The sequence below is a fragment of the Falco peregrinus genome, chromosome 1 (genome assembly GCF_023634155.1).
Source record: "Falco peregrinus isolate bFalPer1 chromosome 1, bFalPer1.pri, whole genome shotgun sequence".
In the NCBI taxonomy this organism is placed as follows: Eukaryota; Metazoa; Chordata; class Aves; order Falconiformes; family Falconidae; genus Falco; species Falco peregrinus.
The window spans coordinates 103,455,893-103,477,689 of record NC_073721.1 but is presented as its reverse complement, the minus strand read 5'-3'; the positions used below and the strand labels follow the sequence as shown (position 1 = coordinate 103,477,689).

At 44.9% G+C, this 21,797-nt stretch overlaps 2 protein-coding genes across 2 annotated transcripts; one reads left to right on the top strand and one right to left on the bottom strand.

Moving 5' to 3' along the window:
• Positions 1-121: 121 nt before the first annotated feature.
• L2HGDH (L-2-hydroxyglutarate dehydrogenase) lies at positions 122-16,407 on the bottom strand. The gene is made up of 10 exons (XM_055804148.1): positions 16,289-16,407; positions 16,021-16,136; positions 14,081-14,232; positions 11,451-11,582; positions 9,126-9,288; positions 8,552-8,586; positions 6,919-7,086; positions 4,869-5,026; positions 3,495-3,626; positions 122-2,520 (listed from the first exon to the last, which is right to left on the bottom strand). The coding sequence occupies exons 1-10, from the start codon at positions 16,366-16,368 to the stop codon at positions 2,325-2,327; spliced, it is 1,332 nt and encodes a 443-aa protein (XP_055660123.1). The 5' UTR covers positions 16,369-16,407; the 3' UTR covers positions 122-2,324.
• On the top strand, positions 16,385-20,910 carry DMAC2L (distal membrane arm assembly component 2 like). Its single transcript, XM_055804164.1, has 5 exons — positions 16,385-16,492; positions 16,721-16,828; positions 17,877-18,085; positions 18,922-19,093; positions 20,339-20,910. The coding sequence occupies exons 2-5, from the start codon at positions 16,728-16,730 to the stop codon at positions 20,451-20,453; spliced, it is 597 nt and encodes a 198-aa protein (XP_055660139.1). The 5' UTR covers positions 16,385-16,492; positions 16,721-16,727; the 3' UTR covers positions 20,454-20,910.
• Positions 20,911-21,797: the final 887 nt, after the last annotated feature.

The following is a 21,797-nucleotide window of genomic DNA, read 5'->3' as shown; positions in this document are numbered from 1 at the left end:
CCCCCCCCGGTAAATTAATTCCTATTATGTAGAGCTATATCCCACCTAATTCAGATGAGAATTAACAAACAGCAGTGAGACCTTTCTGCCAGTCAGGAGAAACACACAGACCTTACATCGATTAAAAAAAGAAAACACCATACTATTTTAATCATAATAGAGAATGGCACAGTTACTAAGCCAAGTGAAATAGATGCTTCTGGAAAATATATTCATAGATTTTCACACTTTATGGACAACAAGATTTATGTTTGAAACCCCATTATTATAATTCTTGGAAGTTATTCCTTTAAAAGTTCTATAACTTTATCTCAAAAAATACAAATATTTCATAGAATGCTACATAAAGATTCATAATTTAAAAGCTTCAGTTAAACTCCACCCCAAAATAATAATCTCCTGAGAGTAAAAAAGCACAGCAGGCTGTGCAGTTAAATGTGCTGACTTCAGATTCACCATAGTATACAACTGCTTTACATTTTCATGTTCATTATTCTGTTAATACATGTTAGGGCCACACCTCGAGTGGGAGGAAGCTGCTTGTGCAATCCTTGTGTAGTATTTACTGTTGATAGGCAACACTTCTGGTGGGGAGCGAAGATACGATTGTTCCATTGTGAAGGTACAACTTTTACACAGCCGTGTGGCGTTTCAGCATTTGGAATATCTGAATCTCTGTCTAGTGTTATTGTGGCTAAGAACAATGACCAAAGCTTTTCTTTGAAGGCCTTATTATTTCAATTTCCAGATTGTCCTTATGCAGGATTCACTTTTCTGGTAAGGGAGTTATCACCAGGAAAAAGAGAAAAAAGAAAAAGACAGAAAAAAAGCAGCTCAGCTCTGTGCAGTAAGCACATCTGCTAGCACACCTGACTTCCTATGCTCACACACTCCCTCATGCCTGTCAGAGTGCAGAAAGTGACTTAAAAAAATAAATAAATTAAAGAGTATGGCAAATTGCCTGGTAGCAAACTACCCACAATTATCTGTATTACCCAACATCCTGTGAACATCTGCTTTAAAAGTATTCTCAAGTACTTTGTCCCTGGGGCCACATAATTCTTTTTTGTACTAATTATGCAGAACACACCAAGATACTCAGCTTAGTACCAAACTTGTTTAACATCTCTTTAGTTTAAAGCATGTTCTCCGCATAGCCTCTCTTCCAGGAGTACCTTTGATAATTTCCAAGTATCAGAAGAGTAACCAGCACTTTCTAAGCTCCCCTCCTGCCAGCCATGTGGGAAATAGGAAGCCTTCCTGACTCACTGCTCTTTGGGCTCCAAGGGAAGCGGTATGCAACATGACTCAATTAAGACAGGTTTCTGTAGCTTCCCTCCCTTCACATTTGCTTTTACAAAGACCATTTCCCCTGGATTGCTCAACATGCTGCAGAGATAAGCTCCTTTTGCGTTACCAGTATTCAAAGGAAAAAAAAAAAAACCCACCCCAAAACCACTGAAGTAATTTCTGATCAGTGCTGACTTCCCAGATTTAAGTTAAACGAAAAATGACTGTTTACGTATACGTTTTAATTTCAGTTCTATTAAAAAAAATAGAAACGGCCATCAGATAGCATATCTGAATTGCGTATCTAAATTGACTTGGGTTTAGTAATCCCTTGTTAGGCTTTTTTTTCTGTGAAATACTCTACAGACATGTAGAAGGATCTGAATATTGTTTTCAGTCTCTGATAAAGCCCTCCATTCCCAATCAGCAGAACCCTTACGCAGGGCTTATCCTTCTATCTCCGTTACTTCCATAGAAGCTAGGGGTCTGTAGGCTCCAATTTTACCAGAGTCAGAGAGAAAGCACAAAGCACACGGAGAACCACCCGGTGCCTGTGGGTTCCCAGAGGACCAACCACCTCTCCAGGGTGCGAAGAGGAGGCAACATTTAGCCCAGAGGCATGGCAAGTCTGTGTGGGCAAGCCCACCGCAGAGGCTCTTCCTGCTCCACCTAAAGGCCCACTATGGTTGGAGAGAGAGACCCTCGCGTTGTGCCTGGCACCAGCCCCCCCACAGGCTGCTCCTGCTCAGGTGGGACAAACCTTTACTGCCAACGGGGCCATGAGCTTCTGTCTTGCAGGTGGCTGTGCCGCACCAGGCCTCACCAGGCACCGTAACTCCTTTATTCAAGCAGCTGTGGCTGGCAAAGGCAAACATTGAAAATGCTGGTTTTGTTCTGCACGGCTACGCCAGCACTGGTTGCAAGCAACACGTTGCCGGTTTTATCTTTGTCACTAAAGGCTGCAGAGTTCATTCAACGCAGACAAGCTGCTACACATACAAGAGGGGTAAAACCACGCTACAGCCGTCAACCATTCACAGTTCAAATCTTTGCTTCACTTCATCTGCAATCATTTTTGCAATGGCAAGGGAGGAGGTAGCGGCAGGAGAAGGGGCATTTCTGACATGAAGAATTCTGCTTCCAATATCCCCACTGCCTCCATCGAATACAAAGTCATCTACCAAATTTCCGTCACTGTCCAACGCTTGAGCTCTCACTCCAGAGGGACCCCTGCAAAATAAAGGAGCCCACCATGAGAAAGAAAATTTTTTTCTGAATTCAGGAAATCTCTTCTGTTCTGACCTTGTGAAGGTGCCCAGGGAAACAGTAAGGAAGGCATAGTGTGGAGTCAAGGCCCTGCCAGGCTTTTGGGCAAGCACAGGGAAGTCTAACACTTGTGAGGCAGGATGGGAGATGTCTCACAGTCGTTACCGTAAAACAAGGGCAGGTAGCCAAGCAGAGGATCTTCTTTATCTTTCCTGGTTGTGCAGTTACTCTCCTCCCCACACACACAAACATGCCCTGTCTTTCTCAAAAAGGAAGCCCTTTGTTTTGAAATAGCAAGTCTTGTCAAAGATAAATGTCATGCCAACAGTATATACTGCCTGAGCTGGATAACTCCCTTTTACCATGCTCAAGCTTTTCTCATTCTGGATTCTCCCTGCCAATCTCTGGACAGTTAAACCCACCTCCATGTACTTAAATGCCTCATCTTTCCTCACGAGTCTCTTCCGTTCTTAGCATTTCTGAACTCCTTAGAACTAATTTTCCACACACACACACTAAGAAGCTGAACACAATTTTATTGAGATGATTAAGTCAATATTCACTCAGTAGCAACTCATAGTCCAGTTTCCCCTCTGAATTTCAATAGCGTTTTGCTTTCTTTGTCAACTCAGATTATGTTCAGGCTATTGAATGTATCACTAGGATAAAGAGACTTTTTTTTTTTCAGCAAGCATGTCACAGCTGTGAATTTCAGCCTATAGAGAGTGTAGAAAGTCACACAAATATTCATCAAACTTGCCTGTACACAAGCAAACACAATACAAAAGGCCTTCCTGTAGAAAGCAACTAAATGCTTCTGTGCTTTGGTAGCATATTTTGGTGGAGGAAAGGAGTAAGCTAATGCTACATTTGCAACTGTTCAAAAACAAGGGATTTAAAAGCCACTGGGTGTTACTAACAAGAAAAGTTTTCTTTACCTGAGAACATCATTGACAGTGACCTCAGGGATGAACTTCTGAAGTTGCTTCACCTGTGCGCTAAGGAAACACGCTCTGTACATTTCACTCAGTCCGTAAGACAAGTTTCTCAGCACAAGCTTCCATAACCCACTGCAGAGAGAAAAAAGAACCGCAGTAAGAACAAATCTTCCAGGGTAAAGGCAGCAGCATTAAACTAACATTAAGAAGGTAGCAAATGCAACTGCATGGCAAAAATTCCCACTCCCAACATCAGTAATCTGATCGTGCTTTCTACTCGAGAAATACATGCTTGTCCTTCCCTGCTTCAACAAACCTGGTTTACAGAGCTGTAGCATTGCATTTATGTTCTTTCTGTGAGAATGAACTCTGAACTCGAGTCATTCCTATGTCCAGGATTTTTCTCTGGTTCAGTCAAATGGCAAGAGGCTGAAAACCCACACGCACAAGGGAAAACAGACATGCCGCTCAAGACTTTTTCTCCACAATTATTCTGAAAAGATCATCACACTCCTAAACCCCTCAGTTTTCAGTCAATAAACCTTGCTTTGTCTTTGCAAATCTTGTTTGCTTGCTTTGCTTTCCTCAGGTCTTCCAGTATAAAAATCTATAGACAACGATCAAGATGCTTTCAACTCTTTAATAAACTGCATTAAGTTGATCTGTTTGTCAGGAAGCTATTTTCCAGTTCCCTGACCTGTTTTCCAGCCTCTCCTTGGATCCTCCCCAATATTTTCACATTCTTTTTCAAGTCTAATTTCTAAAATTGAGCACTTGGTAATGGTCTGTCCAGCCCCTCATAGAGAAGCAAGACTTCCCTCGACTTCTACAGACATTCTGTTCATTTAGTTTGCAATTTCAACAATGATTCCTAATTCCTCTGACACGCTTTCTAGGACAGCTTCCCAGCCTGCATTTGTGGCCCTAAACATATATTGCCTTGCACTCAAACATTTTTTAAACATATATTGATGGCCTGATGAAGTTTAACATGGCATTTCAGACCATTCTGTGCTCTCTCTTCCAAGCTTCCTCTGCAGATATTTTAATCACACTGTCTAGGTTGATTAAAATATTACGCTGCATTGGACCAAAACCAATCCTGGAAGAGCTCCACTAGTAGCAACGTGGCTCACCAGCAGCAGACACGTTCTCAGACCAGCTGAGACCTGTCTTGGTAGTTTATGAAAATTCAAATATTAGATCGCATGCAAAGTTGAGTGTCTTGGAGAAGTCCACCCTTATCAGCACAACTGTCTTTAAACACACCAAAAACTTGGCAAAAGCAGGCTTTTTGACAGGAACGAGCGTCCATGGAGTCAAAAGCTGACGTTTCAATAACTACATTCAACAGACAAAAAGACAAGCTATTACCTGTACGTTACTGCATCTAAAAAGTCTCCAGTGTTGAAGTCAAACAATTTGTAGCCCTCTCGCTTAAAAGCTAGCACTGCATTAGGACCAAGCCAAACACTGCCATCCATTCTCGGTGTGAAGTGAAATCCCAGAAAAGGGAACTGAGGATTGGGAACCTAAAGCAGGATACAGCAGTTATTACAGCTGCTACAAACCAGATCAGAGAAACTGCCATGCAACCACTCAAGTCAACAAAATCATCTAGGAAACATGGAAAACATTTGCAAGGAGGGAAGTATAGATATTTACACTTTATCACGTGAAAGAGTGAATAAAATAAACCAAAACACAGTACAGGAGTTGTCCTCCCAATAAAAGGAAACAACAATTTTTTAATGAACGAGTGACAAAGGAAGTAAATTTGCCATTTTCTTTCCAACTGCTACAACAAAATTCGAGTTGTATAACCATACAGTTGGCTCCTGCACTGGTTTTTCTGCTTGTTAATTGTGCAGTTATAGCACGTAGCCAATTTAAAACACTGAACAACAGAGCGAGGCCAAATAAAACTGCATCTCAGGTAAAAGCAAAACAAACAACAGAAAAAAAAAAGTACATGTGATTTCTCAGGATATAAATCAAACCACAACAAAACCCACGACACACTAATACTATTCACCAGCAGTAATTATACTGCAATAAAGTAGGTTATAAAATATTAGGAAAACCTCACCATTCTGTATTGCTCAAAACAACATGCAGTTAGAAAGCCTGTTTAATGCTAACAGTAAGTCTCTACAGTTTCTTTTTTGTTTGCAAATGGAATACAGTGTAATTGTGGGCGAAGGCTGAAACAGAAATAAGCTGCCTATATGCAGATACAAGTATTAAATAAACACACCTCTTCATGCGCTGGGTACTTCAAGATCTTTAGCTACTTAGAAAAGGTGGTTACAGAGGTGACTGTGTTAATAGTCCAAAAATAAGCACACACTGGGTATTTCTCAAAACCCAGTATTGTTATGACTTAAAAAGTGCTTTAAGAGACGTTCCTTTTCTGCATTCAGTGCACTGAATTTCCTGTTAAAAATACACATTCAATACTTTTGAAGCTTAGTACAACCACTCCAGAAACTACATTACACTTCTGGTAACATATCATTAAGAGTGGTGCAATTTTCTAATCTTATTACCGTATCTGGCCATAACAAAAAAATTCAAAAGGCATCCTCACACAGCCATGGAACAAAGCTGGAAGGTACCCTCGCATGCCAGCCAGTTCCTCCCTCCCATCCCAAAATGGGATCCTGAATCATTCCCAGGTGAGAAGGGGTCAAACACCCAATGCACAGGGTTCCACAGTTTCTCTAGGGTGACCCACTCCAGCGTTTAGCACGCAAATCTAAGTTCATATTCAGAAAGGCGGAATTTCGATGGACCGCATGAATAACTAAAATACCGCCCTAGGAATTCTCTCTTCTTACTTGCTAACTTCATTTTCTGTCAGGGATTGCTCCTCTTCTTCACACTATTTGTCTATGTAAACAGCAGAAAGTTTGTCATTTTCCTTCCATGTCTATTTTTTGTCATACAAAGTAAAGCTAATTCAAAGATAGGGTTGAGAGGCAAATATCTAAATCTGAGCTTTGGGTATTAGCACACAAGATTAAACCCTACATTTAAGTAATTAATTATTTACTGTTGTCCCTCATTGACTTCTGAATCCTCCCTACAGATTTATTTTACAACATCAAGAAAGAAGCTAGGCTTTTGTGGGTGTGTGGCTATCGTGCTAAACATTTCATTCTTTCCCTATTAAAAATCAAAACCAAAAAAAATCCCAACACCAAAAACACAAACAAAAAAAAAATGACTGGCAATAACTTCCCACATAGTGCTTCTACCTGTTCCTCAAGAATTAACAAAACCAAGCTGTCCTGTCAGAAAGCAACTGAATCTACGTCCACATGTTGTGCATCACTAGAAATGGCCATGTAATACTGCCCTTATTTCTGTAGTTTTTAGCAGTTTTGAGTACACTCTGAAAGACAAACAGGAGAGCATGTACCGGATAAATATTTCCTTTAACCATATAGCACTTTTCTGGTTTTAGCACCAAATAATCTCCACGGAAGGGTACAATACGAGGTTCAGGGCTGCAGCCACTGATCTCGGATAGACGGTCTGAGTAAAGTCCTGCACAGGTCACAATGTGCCGACAGTAGATTTCCTCACCCTGTGGAAAAAAAATATGAAAACACACAAAAAACCAACGTAGCTACTGAAAAACCACCTATCACCTACAAGCTTTAAAAAAAAATGAGTCAAGACCAGAAAGAAAACCAACAATATTTTCAAAGGGAGGCAGAAATATTTAACAGTTTCATTTAATTCTTAACAATATTTAAGAATACGAGATACTTTTTTTTATATTATTCTTTAATAGTATTTTTCTTTATTTCCTGGAGAACTATCCTAAAATGGCAATTCATTGCCCAGGCAGGACTGGAAGAATCTTTATAGAAAAGGGGCAGGGAGGGGAAGAAAAAAACCAAAATAAAAAAAGAAACAAGTCCTTGATTGTCAGACTACTGTCAGCTTCAGTTCCCAGAACACAGAGCTTCGTGCATATTATTGTACAGGACAGAGACCCAACCACCAGCCTCAAAAACTCTGCTCCTCCAGAAAACCCAGCGTCTCCCCCCGGTGCTTCTCCACCTCTGCACCCTACAAAGCAGCTCCCTGGCCAGGTTTGCATCGCCAGAGGATATGCAATAGGTGGGGTAGGTAGCTCAGCAACCGCAAAACATTTGGTTAAATAAAACTGTTAACAGATTTCACCCCACAGACTGGGAGCGGTCCTGCTACTGAATGGTAGTTTATCCAGAAAGCTGTGCAAGTTTATAGCACACGGTTACAGAAAGGTCTTAAATATTTAAACACCTTACTATGTAAATAAATAAATAAAATCCCAAGCTATTCTCTATCTATGCTTCCGTTAAAAATATACCAGTGTTTGGCAAGGGAATCTAACAGATTTTGGAAGCTACTTTTTAATGAAAGAGCAGAACTAGAAGGAAAAAGCAGCAGCACCAACTTTAAAAACTACCGAGGGGCTGTGAGGTTGGTTCTTGGTTGGTTGTCTTCCCTCTTCCGAAGAAGAGTCCGGATACTCTCTCCTAAAGGTGAAAAGGCTACAACTACATTTCCTGTGCAGCACTCACCGGCTTGCAGGCATGACACCAGTATATGCACCTGTTTTATTCAATTAGCTTGTGGCTTTCTGATGATGAAAGGATTCTAAATGCTTCCTTATCATTTTCAGAGATGCCAAAGACCAAAAGACGACACAAAAATAGGTGTTTCTCACCAAATGAGTAAGTCATAAAAGGAGGCTTTGGAAACAAGCAAATAAAAAAGATAAGGGACATATACAGCTAAATATGTTGGGCAGCAGAAGGAGAAAGTTATACTTTCATCATTATTCCCAGTACACGATACAACCTGAACATGCTAATTGTTAAGAATTGATTGCAGTTGTTTGATAAAAGCAGTCCTAGATGACACTGATCAGGTTACTGAACAGCAGCTTTTTAGCATTTTTTAGAGAGTTGATTAATCCTTCAGGACTCAATAAAAATTCATAAGAAAAGGAAAACCAGCTTCCTATTAAGCAATTAAGTCTTCAGCTTAGTTCTTACCTTTGAGTTCCTAACAATGACCGGGTATTTTAGTCCTGTAATAGAATTAGACAAGAGAAGGAATTAATAGAACACCCAACAGAAAACTGACAGAACAAGCAGCTTGTCAAAAAGAAGGATTCTTCCACTGGAATCTTCAAGCTACGGAGCAACTACTGTTGGACACAACTGATGTCATTGGGCATAACTGTATTTATGAATGAATAGGGCTTTTTTATTCTTCCATATGTGTACCAGCACAGACCCAACCTGCCTTCCAGGATAAAGACAAAAGCACTACCACAAAAATACTCATGAAATACTCAGCTAAATTTGATTTTAATAGGAGAGAACAACCTTCCTCCTCAATTTAACTTTCATTTGCTTCCCTCAGCTTTACATGTTTCAGCTGAAGGGTGACCTGCCTGCAAAAAAGAAGTGAGCTTGCTCAATACTCTTACTACCATAATTTTGGCTTTGGTCTCATTCCTATGGGACAGAAAGGTTCAGAAATGTCACTTCAGTTAAAGCAAATGTGTTTTGAACAAAATCTTCGGCAGGACTGTAGTAAAGGGAGGGCAAAGAAATGCCTTACCATCTTCACTTCCTGAAGAACTTTCTTTAGCCATCTCCATGTTTGTAACTTCAAAATCAGTCAAGACTGTCCCACCTGCTTCCTGGAAGTCTTCAGCGTAGGACTGGGCCACTTGCTTATAATTCACAATGCCGGTATATGGAGAATCAAGGGCCATCAGACCCTGAAACAGTAGTAAGATACAGAAGAACAGTGAAGGCTGTATGTGGACTTTGTTCTTCAATACAGAGAGTATTTCATCTGGAATAATGTGCGTTGCCATTGAGAAGGGAGTACCGCTGTCTCCCCATCCCTGGCTGCCTGTTCCTAGTCTCTCCATGTGCCAGCTCCAGCGTTCGTGTTTGCTGACAACTAATATGGCGAAAACTACTTACGCTGGATTAAGCGATCATGTTAACTCCCGCGTGAACAAGCCTTCTCGACAGAGCACTTAACAATAGAACAGATATGTACTTATCTTTCACCACGCGCTATGCAATTCCACCTTCAAACAGTCACTTATGGGGCTCTCCCTGATGCACAGCTGTTCCCAATGCCTCCTGCAAGGCTGCAAGATACAGTCTAGCCAGGGCACAACACTTACTGCACCGTACATCAGAGAGGAAAGTCCCTTCTGAGTTAGACAACTGCCTATATTTCTCCTAGCAGAAAGCAAAGTTTAAGTCCAGTGCATAGCTAGAATCTGTAATGTCTCTCAGACGTTTTACTCCCTTTATACCCAAAAGGATCAGTTTCTCACATAATTTTTATCATGCTAGATGGCATCACAGTATTTTCCTAGTTCTGGCTGTAAAATTAGGATAGTAGGAGTGCTTTGTCCCAGAGAGATGCTGTAAGTGTAACTTAAAGACTGTCAGCCACTCAGATACCACAGTAGCAGGGGGCATTTACATGCCCAAGATAACCAGAATGGCTGGTAAAACTGTATCTTACACAAAACTTTTCTCTCCACTCCATACAGGGTGCAATGTTTCACACCATTCCAGTTCCCTTTGCTTGAGGAAAGGACACAGATTGGGAAACCAAAGCAAATGAAGTAAGACCCAGCTGAATCTATGCATTTGCAGAACTAACGCTCAGGTGGATCTTGAACATGCAAAGAGTGTTTTAAGGAGTGGATACAAAATGTTTACACGAAAAAAAAAAAAGATTCTTCTCCAGAAAATTTTTGTCTCTACCTACAACCAACCACTCATAAGCCACAAGCCATGCAGCTACACCAACAGCAAGGTGCCAAATGAAAGAGTACAGGGAATTTATATCAAGGTTTTCCTTTCAATCAAAGGTATACTAAACACCAACAAATCTGTATTCCACAAACTACATGCATTTCTCCTACTTTGAAAATAAACAGGCTGAGAAGTGCTACATCACCACCCCATGTGTAGGAAGCAACTGGATTGAAATTGGCTTGATCCAAAGCTGTACTGACAGATGGGAAGGAATTGTCAGTGCTGCACTATCAAGCTTTACTGTAAGTTAAATAATTTTAGTGGGAAGGAGCAGAATCATCTCAGCCTAAACTCAAGACACAGCAGCTCTAACCTGGGTAAAGGAATATCTGCCTATCAACCACAAAAACATACAAGCAAGCACCTGTAAGGAGAAGGGGAAGAAAAATAAAGATTGGGGGAAAAAAAACCCCATCACTCATTGTCATTGGTGGGAGAACTGTTTTTTTGTTTCTGAGCATATACATTAGGGAGGACAGCTCTGTGTAAAGTTGAGAAAATGATGAAGTTTGAACAACTTGGAGGCTCTGTCCATCTGCCTATAAATTGTCCTGTACAGGGACTAATGGACAACAGAGTCTCCTACTTTGACTCAAATAATTCTGATGCCTTTTGTAGGCTGCAAGTGAAATGAATTGCCTGCTCTCTAATTTGTGAATGCTGGCCCTTATGAAACACATGGTGCATCATTTGCAATTAGAGCAGCAGCAGCTCTTTATGACTTCATCACAGGGAGAACTAATGAACCATGAACTGACGAGCAAGAGAATGAGAACAGGTGAGCTGGGGAAACCTGGGGTGACCGTGTCACCAAAAAAGATTCTGCAGGATCACCTTATGCTGTGTCAGACTTGGTCTGATGAGTATGTAATGGCAAATGCATACAAAGGCTTGGACTGAGCTAAAAAGTTCCAGAAACAAATGGATACATTTATTTTTGTTGGCAATTATGTTTCCTCTAGATTTTCAGGCTCTTCTGAACTTGCCACCCATGCAAATTACAAGGCCAGAAACCTATCTATGTTAAATTAAAAAATGCTGTGACCTGAGAAACTGGGATCTTACATGCTAATTAAAAGTAAAAATCCCTTACCCTGCAGAAGGGTTCTTTAGCTCGTATTTCTTTTGCTCCAATCAGTTTCAGACCTCGGACGTTGTTCTGCAGCCCTCTTTCATACAGAGCTTTGAGTCTTGGAATTTCATCTTGTTCAACGGCTACAATTAGCTTCAGAAAAGATAACAAGGCACACCAGTGAGCAAAACATACCAAGCCAGTTCAGGTCTGGCATCAAGCCTGAGCTAACAAGCAAGCAACAGTGAAAAGCAAATTATAACTCAGGGGGAGTGGGCAAAAAGTGGTTTGTACCATTAGTTGCACAAGATTCTGTAAATACCTATTATTACTGAGAAAGCATTACTGTATTAAGGATAGTGAAAGACAAGTGTTAAACTATAGTATAAGTACTATCAATGGATAAAATTTGCTAAATACCACAAGACTACAAATCTGAATGTGAATGTGATTTTAACGAGCCACTGGGATGCTTCCAAAAATAAAACTGAATTTAACCCACGATGTACAAATCGCAGTCTCAATAACAGAGTAAGGATGTGTTCTGACAGGGTTACCAATTCCACTTCATTTAACCACGTAGTTAGCTCACAACTATCACAAGAAATTTATCCAGGCTATGCATTATCTGTGCCAGGTTTGCACCGACCACACTGCTTCCAGGCCTAGCGCTTGATGTATTTTTACATAAAGCAGCCCCAAGCCTGGAGAACTCTGGCATCTCTGCACTGAGAAGGCACCAAGTTCTCCAGGCTTGGGGCTGCTTTATGTAAAACTGGCTGTAACGCTGGAAAAACGTGCCATAAAGTCACCGTCATCTTCCCTGGAATAAACACTGCAGGGGGAAGACGAGGCTGAAGCACAGAAATTCAGTCTCAGCAAAGGAGGTGCCAGGGTCTGCGCCAGCCCTTCCTAAGCTCACTGACCCCTGCAGCGCAAGCCTGCTGCCTCACATGCGAGCAGGTTTGTGACAGTCTGGTGGATCGCTGCACAAATCCACAGTGCCATCTTGTGATCGGCGCTGCGGCAGAGGGAGCAGCGAGCACAGCCAGGCCAGGACAAGCACCGTCACACTGGTGCCAGGGCCACCAACGCTGCCACATCCAGGGACCTCTGCTCTGCACCCCAGAGCTGGGAGAGATCTGCACCCAGCTCCCCGGGGCTGCTGAGCCAGGGGGCCCTGACGTGGTGCTTGTCACATCAGAGAGGGTCTCCACTGCGCTTTTAAGAGAAAGGCTCGTGCTGTCCAAGATGTTCACAAGCAACCAGGGTGGTGAGAAAGTCGGGTGATGGTTTCAAGTGACTCCAGGCGGTTCAGACAAAAGCCAACTGTAAAGCACTGCAGAGGGACCTTCCAAGGTGAGCGAGCAACTAACCAAACGGCAGATGGAATTCAACCCAGATAAACGTGAAAAGATGACCGCTGAAAAAGCAGTCTTAGCCTCACATATAAAATGACGGAATCCAAGTTCAAAGTTATCACTCAGGACCAAGATCTTGGGGTTAGGACAGATAGTCCTACGGCAACATCAGCTCAATGCCTAGTGTCAGCTGAAGAGCCCTAAACTGAACATTAGGAACAACTAGGAAAAGGATACAGGATAACACGGAGAACTACTATTTCACTGCAAAAATCCGGTCTGACCACACCTTGAATGCTGCGCACAGTTGTGGTCCTCATCTTGTATCAAAGATGCACTAAACTGCCAACGGTTCAGAGAGCGAAGGCAGGGTGGAGACAGTCTTGAAAAAGCTTCTCTAAGAGGAGTGACTGAGCAGACCCAGATTCACCAGCTGGAAGGGAGGACTTTGGGGGAGGAGGGGATACAAAATTACGTGCAACTTGGAGAGTGTGAGCACAGATCAACCGTTCATCATCTCTTCCAACACCAAGGGCTAGGGGCCATCAGATGAAGCTTGCAGGAGCCAGTTTCAAAACGATGTAACTCTTCATGTAGCGGGTTGTTGATCCCTGAAACTGCTCATCCAAGTATGTTCTGAGGCAAAAGCTTTTAATTGAAAAACACTTGGAAGAGAAACCCATTGAGAGCCACCACAGACAGAACAGATCAGGCTCAGAAAATAACCCGAGCTGAAATAATTAATAATTTGATTGTCCTGTTCTCATTCCTTCCTGGGTCTCTGTTTACAGACACTTCCAGAAACAGGATATGTGGCTGGGGAGATCCCAAGCTGAATCCATACAGCCCTCTTCTGTCCCCACCATTTCAGGTTGCGTTAGGCGGATGTAACATGGCATAAATATATATAGCTGGGTCACACCTGGAGCTGTTTTCAAGTCACCACATCTTAGCATATCAGGTTCTCCAAAGAAGTATGGCAAGCACATATTGAGAGCCTTTGCATTCCTTGGAGCTACACAGGTGCCCCTCCACAAGGCTTGGCTTCCACCATTACCTGAGATATTTCAGCTCACCCCACAGATACGAAGAATTATTATTTAGGCCCAGAAAAGAAACTGATTTTAACTGCTGGAAAGAAGAAAACAAAAAGGCACATTCATCCTGAAGGTAGTAAGTGTTGCAGAAACCCATCTCTCGGGAGAAAGACCACAACCCAGCCTATGCTATACATTGAACGTACATTATACAGTCTCAGCTTCCAAAGGTAAAGAACAGCAATTCCTATACCTTCCCACACTGTTTATACGGTATTCCCTTCTGGTCACAGTACTCGTAGCAGAGGGCTGCACCCTGCACACACAGCTTAGCTTTCAGAGATCCAGGTTTGTAGTAAATTCCACTGTGAATCACACCACTGTTATGTCCACTCTGGTGATGAGCTAAACGGAAAGAAAAATAAGTTATTAAAATACCCATGCCCATGATTGGTTCATACTTTAATTACCTCAGCTGTCAAAAAAGCGAGCAATTTGAGATCCTGCACTAAATCAGCATCATAACAAGAGATGTTCAAATAAGGCAACTGCACAGCAAACACAGTTCCTCCCTTGGCCTCAGAAGGCTAGAAAAATACTGACACAGCAAGACCTAGTTAATAGTCAACCACCACAGCTTGCAATCTGTTGAATCAACAGGAATGAAAAAAAAAAAAAAAAATCACAAGTTTTGCCTCCAAGAGCTACAACTGCAGGCCAATCAAACACAATTTTCTAGATGTTAAAATTAATTTTAAGAAATTCAATTTTTAAAATTAAATGCATCCTTAAACGCCTCATCTAACATAACGTCTGTGCAATCCCCAATTTCTTTGGATGCGCTGGCTGGCCTGGTAGGCTTTTCAGGTATTTGTGAACTGGATTAGGTTGCTATTTCCACTTTGTAGCCAAGCAAAACAGAGGTGAAAAATATCACATTTTTACTCAAGTAATTTGGTCAGGTTCTCCCTCTTAACATACCGACTCCCAAAGGTCATTCCTGCTTTGCACTCACACAATTGTTAAGGACTTTGTGTACATCCCGTCTTGGGGATAAGGAGCCACTTCATACCGTACATGTAACATCTCAAGAGCAACGTACAGCCTGGATGATAGAACAATCTGAAGTGAGAGCTTGGGCTCACAGGTCTTATTTTGAGTTAGCCACTGATGTCATCCCTTGGGGTTGCTCCTACTTACCCTGAGTGACTGCACACCTGCATAGCACTTGGTGTGAAAAGACTGCTTATGAGAAGAACCTGTGCTCGTACTTCAGCAAGCCAGGAAAGCTTTCAGTGAAGCAACAGGGCTCATTGTTTCTTACGTCAAAGCCACGGCAGGTGCCCGGGTGCTGCTGGAGTGCCTCAAGATTTCCCATGTGCGCTGTGCCGGTAACTAGCGGTATCTTCCCAGTTATCCCCATGCTTGTTATTTACCCTCCACCTCCCAGGCACCTTGCACAGCATATACAGGGATATCCAGAAATGCGGGACAGATGACTGTGGTCTACAGTTTTGGCAATTAACAGAGGTGTAGACTTTGCCCAAACCAGCAGCTCCCAGATGTTTTTAAGCAGCTCCGCTTCCCGACCATCGCCCTCTCCCCTCTAACCATCACTCTTCTCCTCACACCTCACCAAAAAGCTCTCCTGGCACCACTGCTCAGCCCGTCCTCTCTGCCTCCCACTCTGCGGGGCACTAAACCAGAGCTGCCCTCGCGTCTCTGCAACCCGCCCTGCCCCTTACTCGAGTCCTTCGCCCCCTCGTCCCTCTCCACAAACTCCTGCTGCTGCTGGAGCCCCAGGCCAGCAACACCCACCGCCTCCCAACGATGAAGCAGCAACGGTCAGTCCTTCCTAAAGCCCTGGCACGAAGCCCCCGGCGCGAAGCACAGGCTGGTGCCAGCTCCGGTTCCCCGCTGCGGGACGCGTCCCTGGGCGAAGGGAGGCAGGAACGCCCCGTCGGGGGTGGGGGGTCACGGTGCCTGGAAGCGAAGGTGCTGCTCCCGCGGAGGGGGAATCCATCGCCCACCACAGCGACGAGGGCACACGCCCACCCACACGCCGAGCATCGCTTGGTGCTCCGTTGGTACCACGCTGAGGTTCTGGCGAGCGTGTGCTTCAGGGAAGGTTTCTGCCGGGCGGACACCCGGTAACCCGGGCCCGGGGGTGCGGGGGGCGCGGCGGCACCGTACCTGGCTCCCTCTCCTTCTCCAGCACGGCGAAGACGAGCGCGGGGTGCCGCCGGGCCAGCTCCCGGGCAGCGGCCAGCCCCACGATTCCCGCTCCCACCACCGCCACGTCGAAAGTGCTGCGCAGGGACAGAGGCGGCCGTAAGCTCACCCCGTGCCCCGGCCCTCAGGGGACGACGGCGGCGGCGCGGCCCGGCCCGCCACGGCCGCCCTCCAGCCGTGAGGGCCGCGGGCAGGGCCCCGGCCGCCGCCGCTCCCCCCGCCGCCTCACCTGCGCTGGCGGCGCTGGGCCCGCCACAGCACCGCGGCCCCGCCGCCTCCCGCCCGCCGCCGCAGCGCCGCCGCCGCCATCTTGGGGGTGGTGACACGCACCGGGCCGGGCTCCTCCTCCGTGCCCTCTGCGCGGCGGCGGCGGCGGGGGGCGGCCGGAGCGGAGTGGGGCCGGGCCGGCCTCCCCGTACGGTTGGCACGCTCGGTCCGTGGGGCAGCCCGGCGGGAGGGGATCCCGGCGGCGCGGCGCGGTCCCGGGGGCGGGGCGAGCTCCGAGCCGTGGCGGGGCCTCTTCTCCCCTCAGGGCGCTGGGGCCGGGGCTGCCAGCCCCGGTTAGGCTTGGAGGGGCAGCCGGGAACGGGCTGCTGTCCGGCCGCGTCGGGAGCGGGGCCGCCCCCGAGTGACACCCCGCTTTCTCCTCTCCTTTCCCCAGGAAGGCGATGCTGTGGGGGAGGCTGGCGCGGCCGGGCGGCGGCCGGAGCAAGCTGCCGCCGGGCGCCTGGCGCCACTTCTGGGGGTGGCTGAACGCCGTCTTCAACAAGTAAGGGGAGGCGGGGGGCAGGGGGGACCCACGGCCCCGCTCCTGAGGCGGCGCCACCTTCCCCCCCCCGCGCTGGTCGCTGGCGCTCGGCGGGGGGTCGCGCCTGACCTGGTCCCAGTTACGGCGCTGGGGCCTTCCCAGCGGGGTGTGCGCTGGGCTCCCTGCCCGGGGCGCCCGGGGCCGGCTGCCCGTGGGGGTTCTCCCCGGAACGCGGGGCTTCCCTTGACCCTCAAATGCATTTAAACCAGCCGCACGGCCCTGCCCCCTTCTAACGCATCTAACCGCGCCGTGTGTCGCGATGGGAGTCAGCCACACGGGCTTCCACGTTTCCTTTTGGAGAGAGAAGGCCTTGGCAAAACTCTTTCCCTGCCCAAGACTGCTGCCAGTAGCTCGTAGTTTTGCCTTACGCCTTCTATCTCCGTGGAGAGGGTTGCGAGGTGTAGCTGATGGCTGTGACAGGTGGGAAGCTGAGCCAGACAGGTGGCCCTTCCAGGCCTTTGCTTCTGACTTCAGCATTCCTCACCAGCTGAGAAAGATCTCTTTGCCATGAATGGACCCAAGGATTTTAACTAATTGCTGAAGTGTGTCTTTTTGAAATACTGTAATTCTTGCAGAAAAAAGACTTTGGGAATGATGTCCATGTGACAGGCAATGAGAGGCTTTTATAAGATCAGTGTTTGGGAGACAAATTTGCAATTGTTGGAAAGCCTTCCTTTAGAGAAGGTAGAGAAAGGCATTTTTTAGTATTTCCTGTGGTGTGGAAGAAAACAATCGGTTAGAAGGGTTAAGTCAAGTTGCATTTGCATTCTTTCGTTTTTTACCAAAAGCATCTACCATTTAAAACCAGTTAAAAACCCCTCATGCCAGACTGATTAAGAACCAGTGTGTTCCAAATAATTATACGTAAACAATTTCCAGTAAATCATAGTCTTACTTTTCTGACATCTTACCATGTGCATAACCAAATATTTATTGTGCAGTATTATTGTTGTCAAGACAAATCTCCTACCTTGCAGAAACCATGTGAACGCTCTTTCTGTCTTGGCAGAGTGGACTACGAACGTATACAAGCTGTTGGCCCCGACAGGGCAGCTTCAGAATGGCTGTTGCGCTGTGGCGCGTTTGTGCGCTATCAAGGCTATCAGAAATGGCAGCAGGACTACAATGGTCTCCCAACGGGACCCCTGGGGAAATACAAGATAGAAGCAATCAACGCTACTGACTCTTGCATCATGTACAGAGGATTTGACTATTTGGGTAATGTAGACACACCTGTGCAAGGATTATGCTGAATGGTCTTGGTTCTCCTGGTTGCATCAAAATATGAATAACTGTGTTATTTTCTTGTTCCTCAGTAAGACATAGAGAAAGATTTTCATCTTCTTTTTCCCTTAAATGGTTTTGCAAATATCCAGCAGTTCCTGAGAATTTGCTGCAGGTGTGGTGCGAAGCAGAAAGAGATTGGGAACTTCATCGGCCCTTACCTGATGTGACAGTAGCACTAAGGAAGCACAACAAAGATTTGCTATTTTATTGAGTTCATAGTTGAGTAGTTTGTAGCAAAAAGCACTACTTTAAATGTTCTTTTTCTTCTAAACCAAGTGCTGGTTTTGCTGTCTGTGAAGTCATAATACTACTTGTTCTCCAGGCATTTAGGATGTCTTTAAACACAAAAAACAAAAATGAAAGCTCCGTTTCTTACAGAATAAGAGATTTTAAAAGTGTTTCAGGTCTTCAAATAACAAAAACAAAAATAGGGAACAGACCATTTTATTTTCTCATTGGCAGGAGACCTGGAGTTTCCTGCATTAGTACGTTCCTAAGTCAGAGACATGGTTTATCACCCAAACTTGTACAGTTTTATTATTACCGTCCATGTCAAAGCTCTTAGAATCTCACCAAAAGGATACAAACCCTGGGGTTTTCATGTATTTAAAGTACCGCTTTGGAGATTAGGTGTGCATTACGGCCCCACTGTATAAAGGAGCATGTTGCTGTGTGGTTTTGGAATCAGTTACTAAATTGAGAATTTAACAACCAGTACAGGGTTGTTCCTGGTATCCTGAATCAAATACTAATTTTTGTCTTTCCAGACGGTCTTGAACACATTACAGAAATCAAGCTGCAGAAGTGTATTTACATACAGGACGAGTGTTTGCAGAGGCTCAGCGAGACGAAGAATCTACAGAAGAGTCTCCTCCAGCTGAAGATAATTTCCTGTGGGAATGTCACAGATAAAGGCATCATTGCACTTCACAAGCTGACGTACGTAAGCTGCTGAGCAATCCTGTAGCACCCTGCTTCCCTAGCTGTTACCTCACTGTGGTTCGGGGGTTGTGCGGACTGGAAGGGCTGAAGTCTGAACGTCCTTGGGCTGTTTCAGATGTGTGTGGGGCAGTGGTGGCTGTGTTCCAGGACTGAGCCGAATGACAGCCTGGGAGGGCTGGCACTGCCACTGCAGGAAATGTTTCTTCAAGCACAGTTGAAGACAAGTGTTGTGGATAGCTCTCAAAAGATATATGAATTAACACATATGTATTAATCAGCCTTTTAAGGCTGGTCTCAGGGAGTTGTGTAGCAGCTCGGCCTGTGGCTGAGAAAGCCAGGATCATCCGCTGTAGTGTGTGAACTGATGGTTGCGCTTCTGCCCTCAGTTGAGCACAGCATCTCATTACGCTGTGAATTACTTCAAGCTTCAATTTACACTTGAAGTAAGTTACGCGGGGCTGATTGCTGCACAAATTAGAGCAGCACGCGTGCTCTGTGCCGACACACCACCTTTGCAAGAGCAGTGAATGCATACAGCTCCCTTGCACGCTGGCACACCAGGTGGGTTTTGCTTGAGACCAAATGATTGATGATCAGCTTGGTTTCCACTCCTGCCCCCCTGCTGCAGCTGATTTTCAGGGCAGGCTTTCACGGTGTCCTGTAACTTTTATTGTCTTTCTATGCCTCACATTGCTTCCTCTCACTCAGTTACTTTGTGCTCCCTGAGGCCTTAAGGTCTTAGGGCAGACCTAAGCACGGGAAGCAGTTGGATACTGTCTGGCTCCATAGCTCTGAAGTACGTACGTTGTTGAACTGTGGCCTTAAAGTAACTTGGAACTGTTCTGTGTTACACAGAGATACAGACGCAGGCAACATCAGCAAATGGTTGATGTGGTGATTTGGATTTCATCCTACAGAAAGGAGGACCTTCTATATTACTCTAGTTATTATCTACAGTAAAATAACTTTTACTATTGAAATTGCTATTGAAATTATTAAATACTCTTTAATATAAAGGAAGCTTCATGATGTGGGGAGTCCAGAATCTCTTTTTGAGCTCTGTAGAAGGACTGAACTTAGGGTGAGCTAAAAACTTTAAGCACCCACTTCAGAAAAAAACTTCCATTAGAACCAGTAACCTTTTAAAATGCTCAGTACAACTACGGTAGAATAATCCTTTGTCTAATGTCTGTGTCAACAGTTAAATAGTAGTTGATGACTTTTCTTTTTAAATATTTATAGGAACCTTGAATATTTGTATCTGAGTGACCTTCCTGGAATAAAAGAGAAAGAAATTACTGTTCGCATCCTTCAGCAGGCGCTGCCAAACCTAGAGCTGGAGCTGGACTTGGAGTAAACGCAATTGCATGTAACTGAGGTGTATTTGATTTCACAGTATTTATCATATGTTGCACAAATGAAGTTGTAGACAGTACTGTACTTCCAGGTACGGAAATAAGCCCAGCTCTCCCAATCCAGGCTCAAAAGCCATATGCAATCTTTTGACATATTATGCAGTTAAGTTTTATTAAGTGTAAACTGTACGGCAAAGCAACAACAGAGAAGGCAGGCTTCTGTGCATAGTCATTTCCCCCGTTTTTTGTTAAGACACCAATTAGAAGTTTTCAAATAATAGTGTTGAACAGAAATTCTGGTGCAAAATGACAGTGGGAAGAATGTCAGTGTTGTGAAACAGCAGCGCTGTACACTTTTATTGCATGTTGGTGACGCTGTGGGAATGAGAGCTGTTTGCTTTCTGAGAATCTCGCCCCGTCAGTGGGTGCCGATTCAATAAAATAGCTCCTGGGCCTGTTTTCCTGTTCTTTGCGCTTTGACTCGCGAAGCCTTTGTTTGTTTTAAATGGAGTGATCTACGGACAGGCAGCCTGGCCTTCTCGTAATCCCTGAGCCAAGGAACTGAACGTCGCTGTACTTGCGGAGCAGCAGGCTCCCTCAGACGTGCCCTCTTCGCTGTAGGCTGCCACGGACTACATTAATTCTGTGTGCCTCTTTAGTCGCAACGCTATCACACCTGCTAAACAGAACGATTCCTCCTCGGGAAGAATACAGCATTTTTAGTCAAATCCCTGGCTTTGGTGGTAAAGGAGAGAAAGGCGATAGGCAGCAACGCCAAGCAAGCAGATTTCATAGTGATGTCTCTCTCAGACGTGGCTATCGCTGCATAACTCAGAGTCCCTTTTCTTATCCCTGACTGCCAGCTTGGCCTCAGAAGGGAATGGTGCCAAGCACCAGGAAGGATAACGTTTGGCACTACCTGCATCACAAGGCTGATTCTTTTCGACATCTCCTAGCACAGAGCAGGCAGGAATGGTGTCCAGAAATGAAATTCCCTCCAGCCTGTGCTGCCCCGAGCCATGCCAGGGAGCTGACTGCTGGGCTATCTGCCACGGACAGACAGCGTGGGGGTGCTGCGGTACCTCGCCCATACATGGGATTAGATGGCTGAATGTCCAAACAGAAAACACCGGATCATCAGAGCTTCCTCAGTGTAACCAAAACTTACCTATGGACACAATGTACAAGATTATATTAAATTATAGTATCAAATAAAGGGTAGGCAGGCACACTATGTAAGGATATTGCATCTGTCTCATTGGAATTGCTTTTACTGTTGTTGAACACAAAACAGTACTGGGAAAACATTTTTGCTTTACGATTCAGGTAGAAAGAGGATGTTCCTT

Bases quoted from the DNA above. Each gene is read 5' to 3' on its own strand.
- L2HGDH (XM_055804148.1), bottom strand. From the start codon at position 16,368: ATGGCGGCGGCGGCGCTGCGGCGGCGGGCGGGAGGCGGCGGGGCCGCG. The intron at 3,627-4,868 runs GTAATAGCTTGT...TTCTCTCTGCAG, and splicing joins TTAGATGCAGTAACGTACAG to TGGGTTATGGAAGCTTGTGC. The intron at 2,521-3,494 runs GTAAAGAAAACT...TTTATTTTGCAG, and splicing joins ACTGTCAATGATGTTCTCAG to GGGTCCCTCTGGAGTGAGAG.
- DMAC2L (XM_055804164.1), top strand. From the start codon at position 16,728: ATGCTGTGGGGGAGGCTGGCGCGGCCGGGCGGCGGCCGGAGCAAGCTG. The intron at 16,829-17,876 runs GTAAGGGGAGGC...CTGTCTTGGCAG, and splicing joins CTGAACGCCGTCTTCAACAA to AGTGGACTACGAACGTATAC. The intron at 19,094-20,338 runs GTACGTAAGCTG...AAATATTTATAG, and splicing joins ATTGCACTTCACAAGCTGAC to GAACCTTGAATATTTGTATC.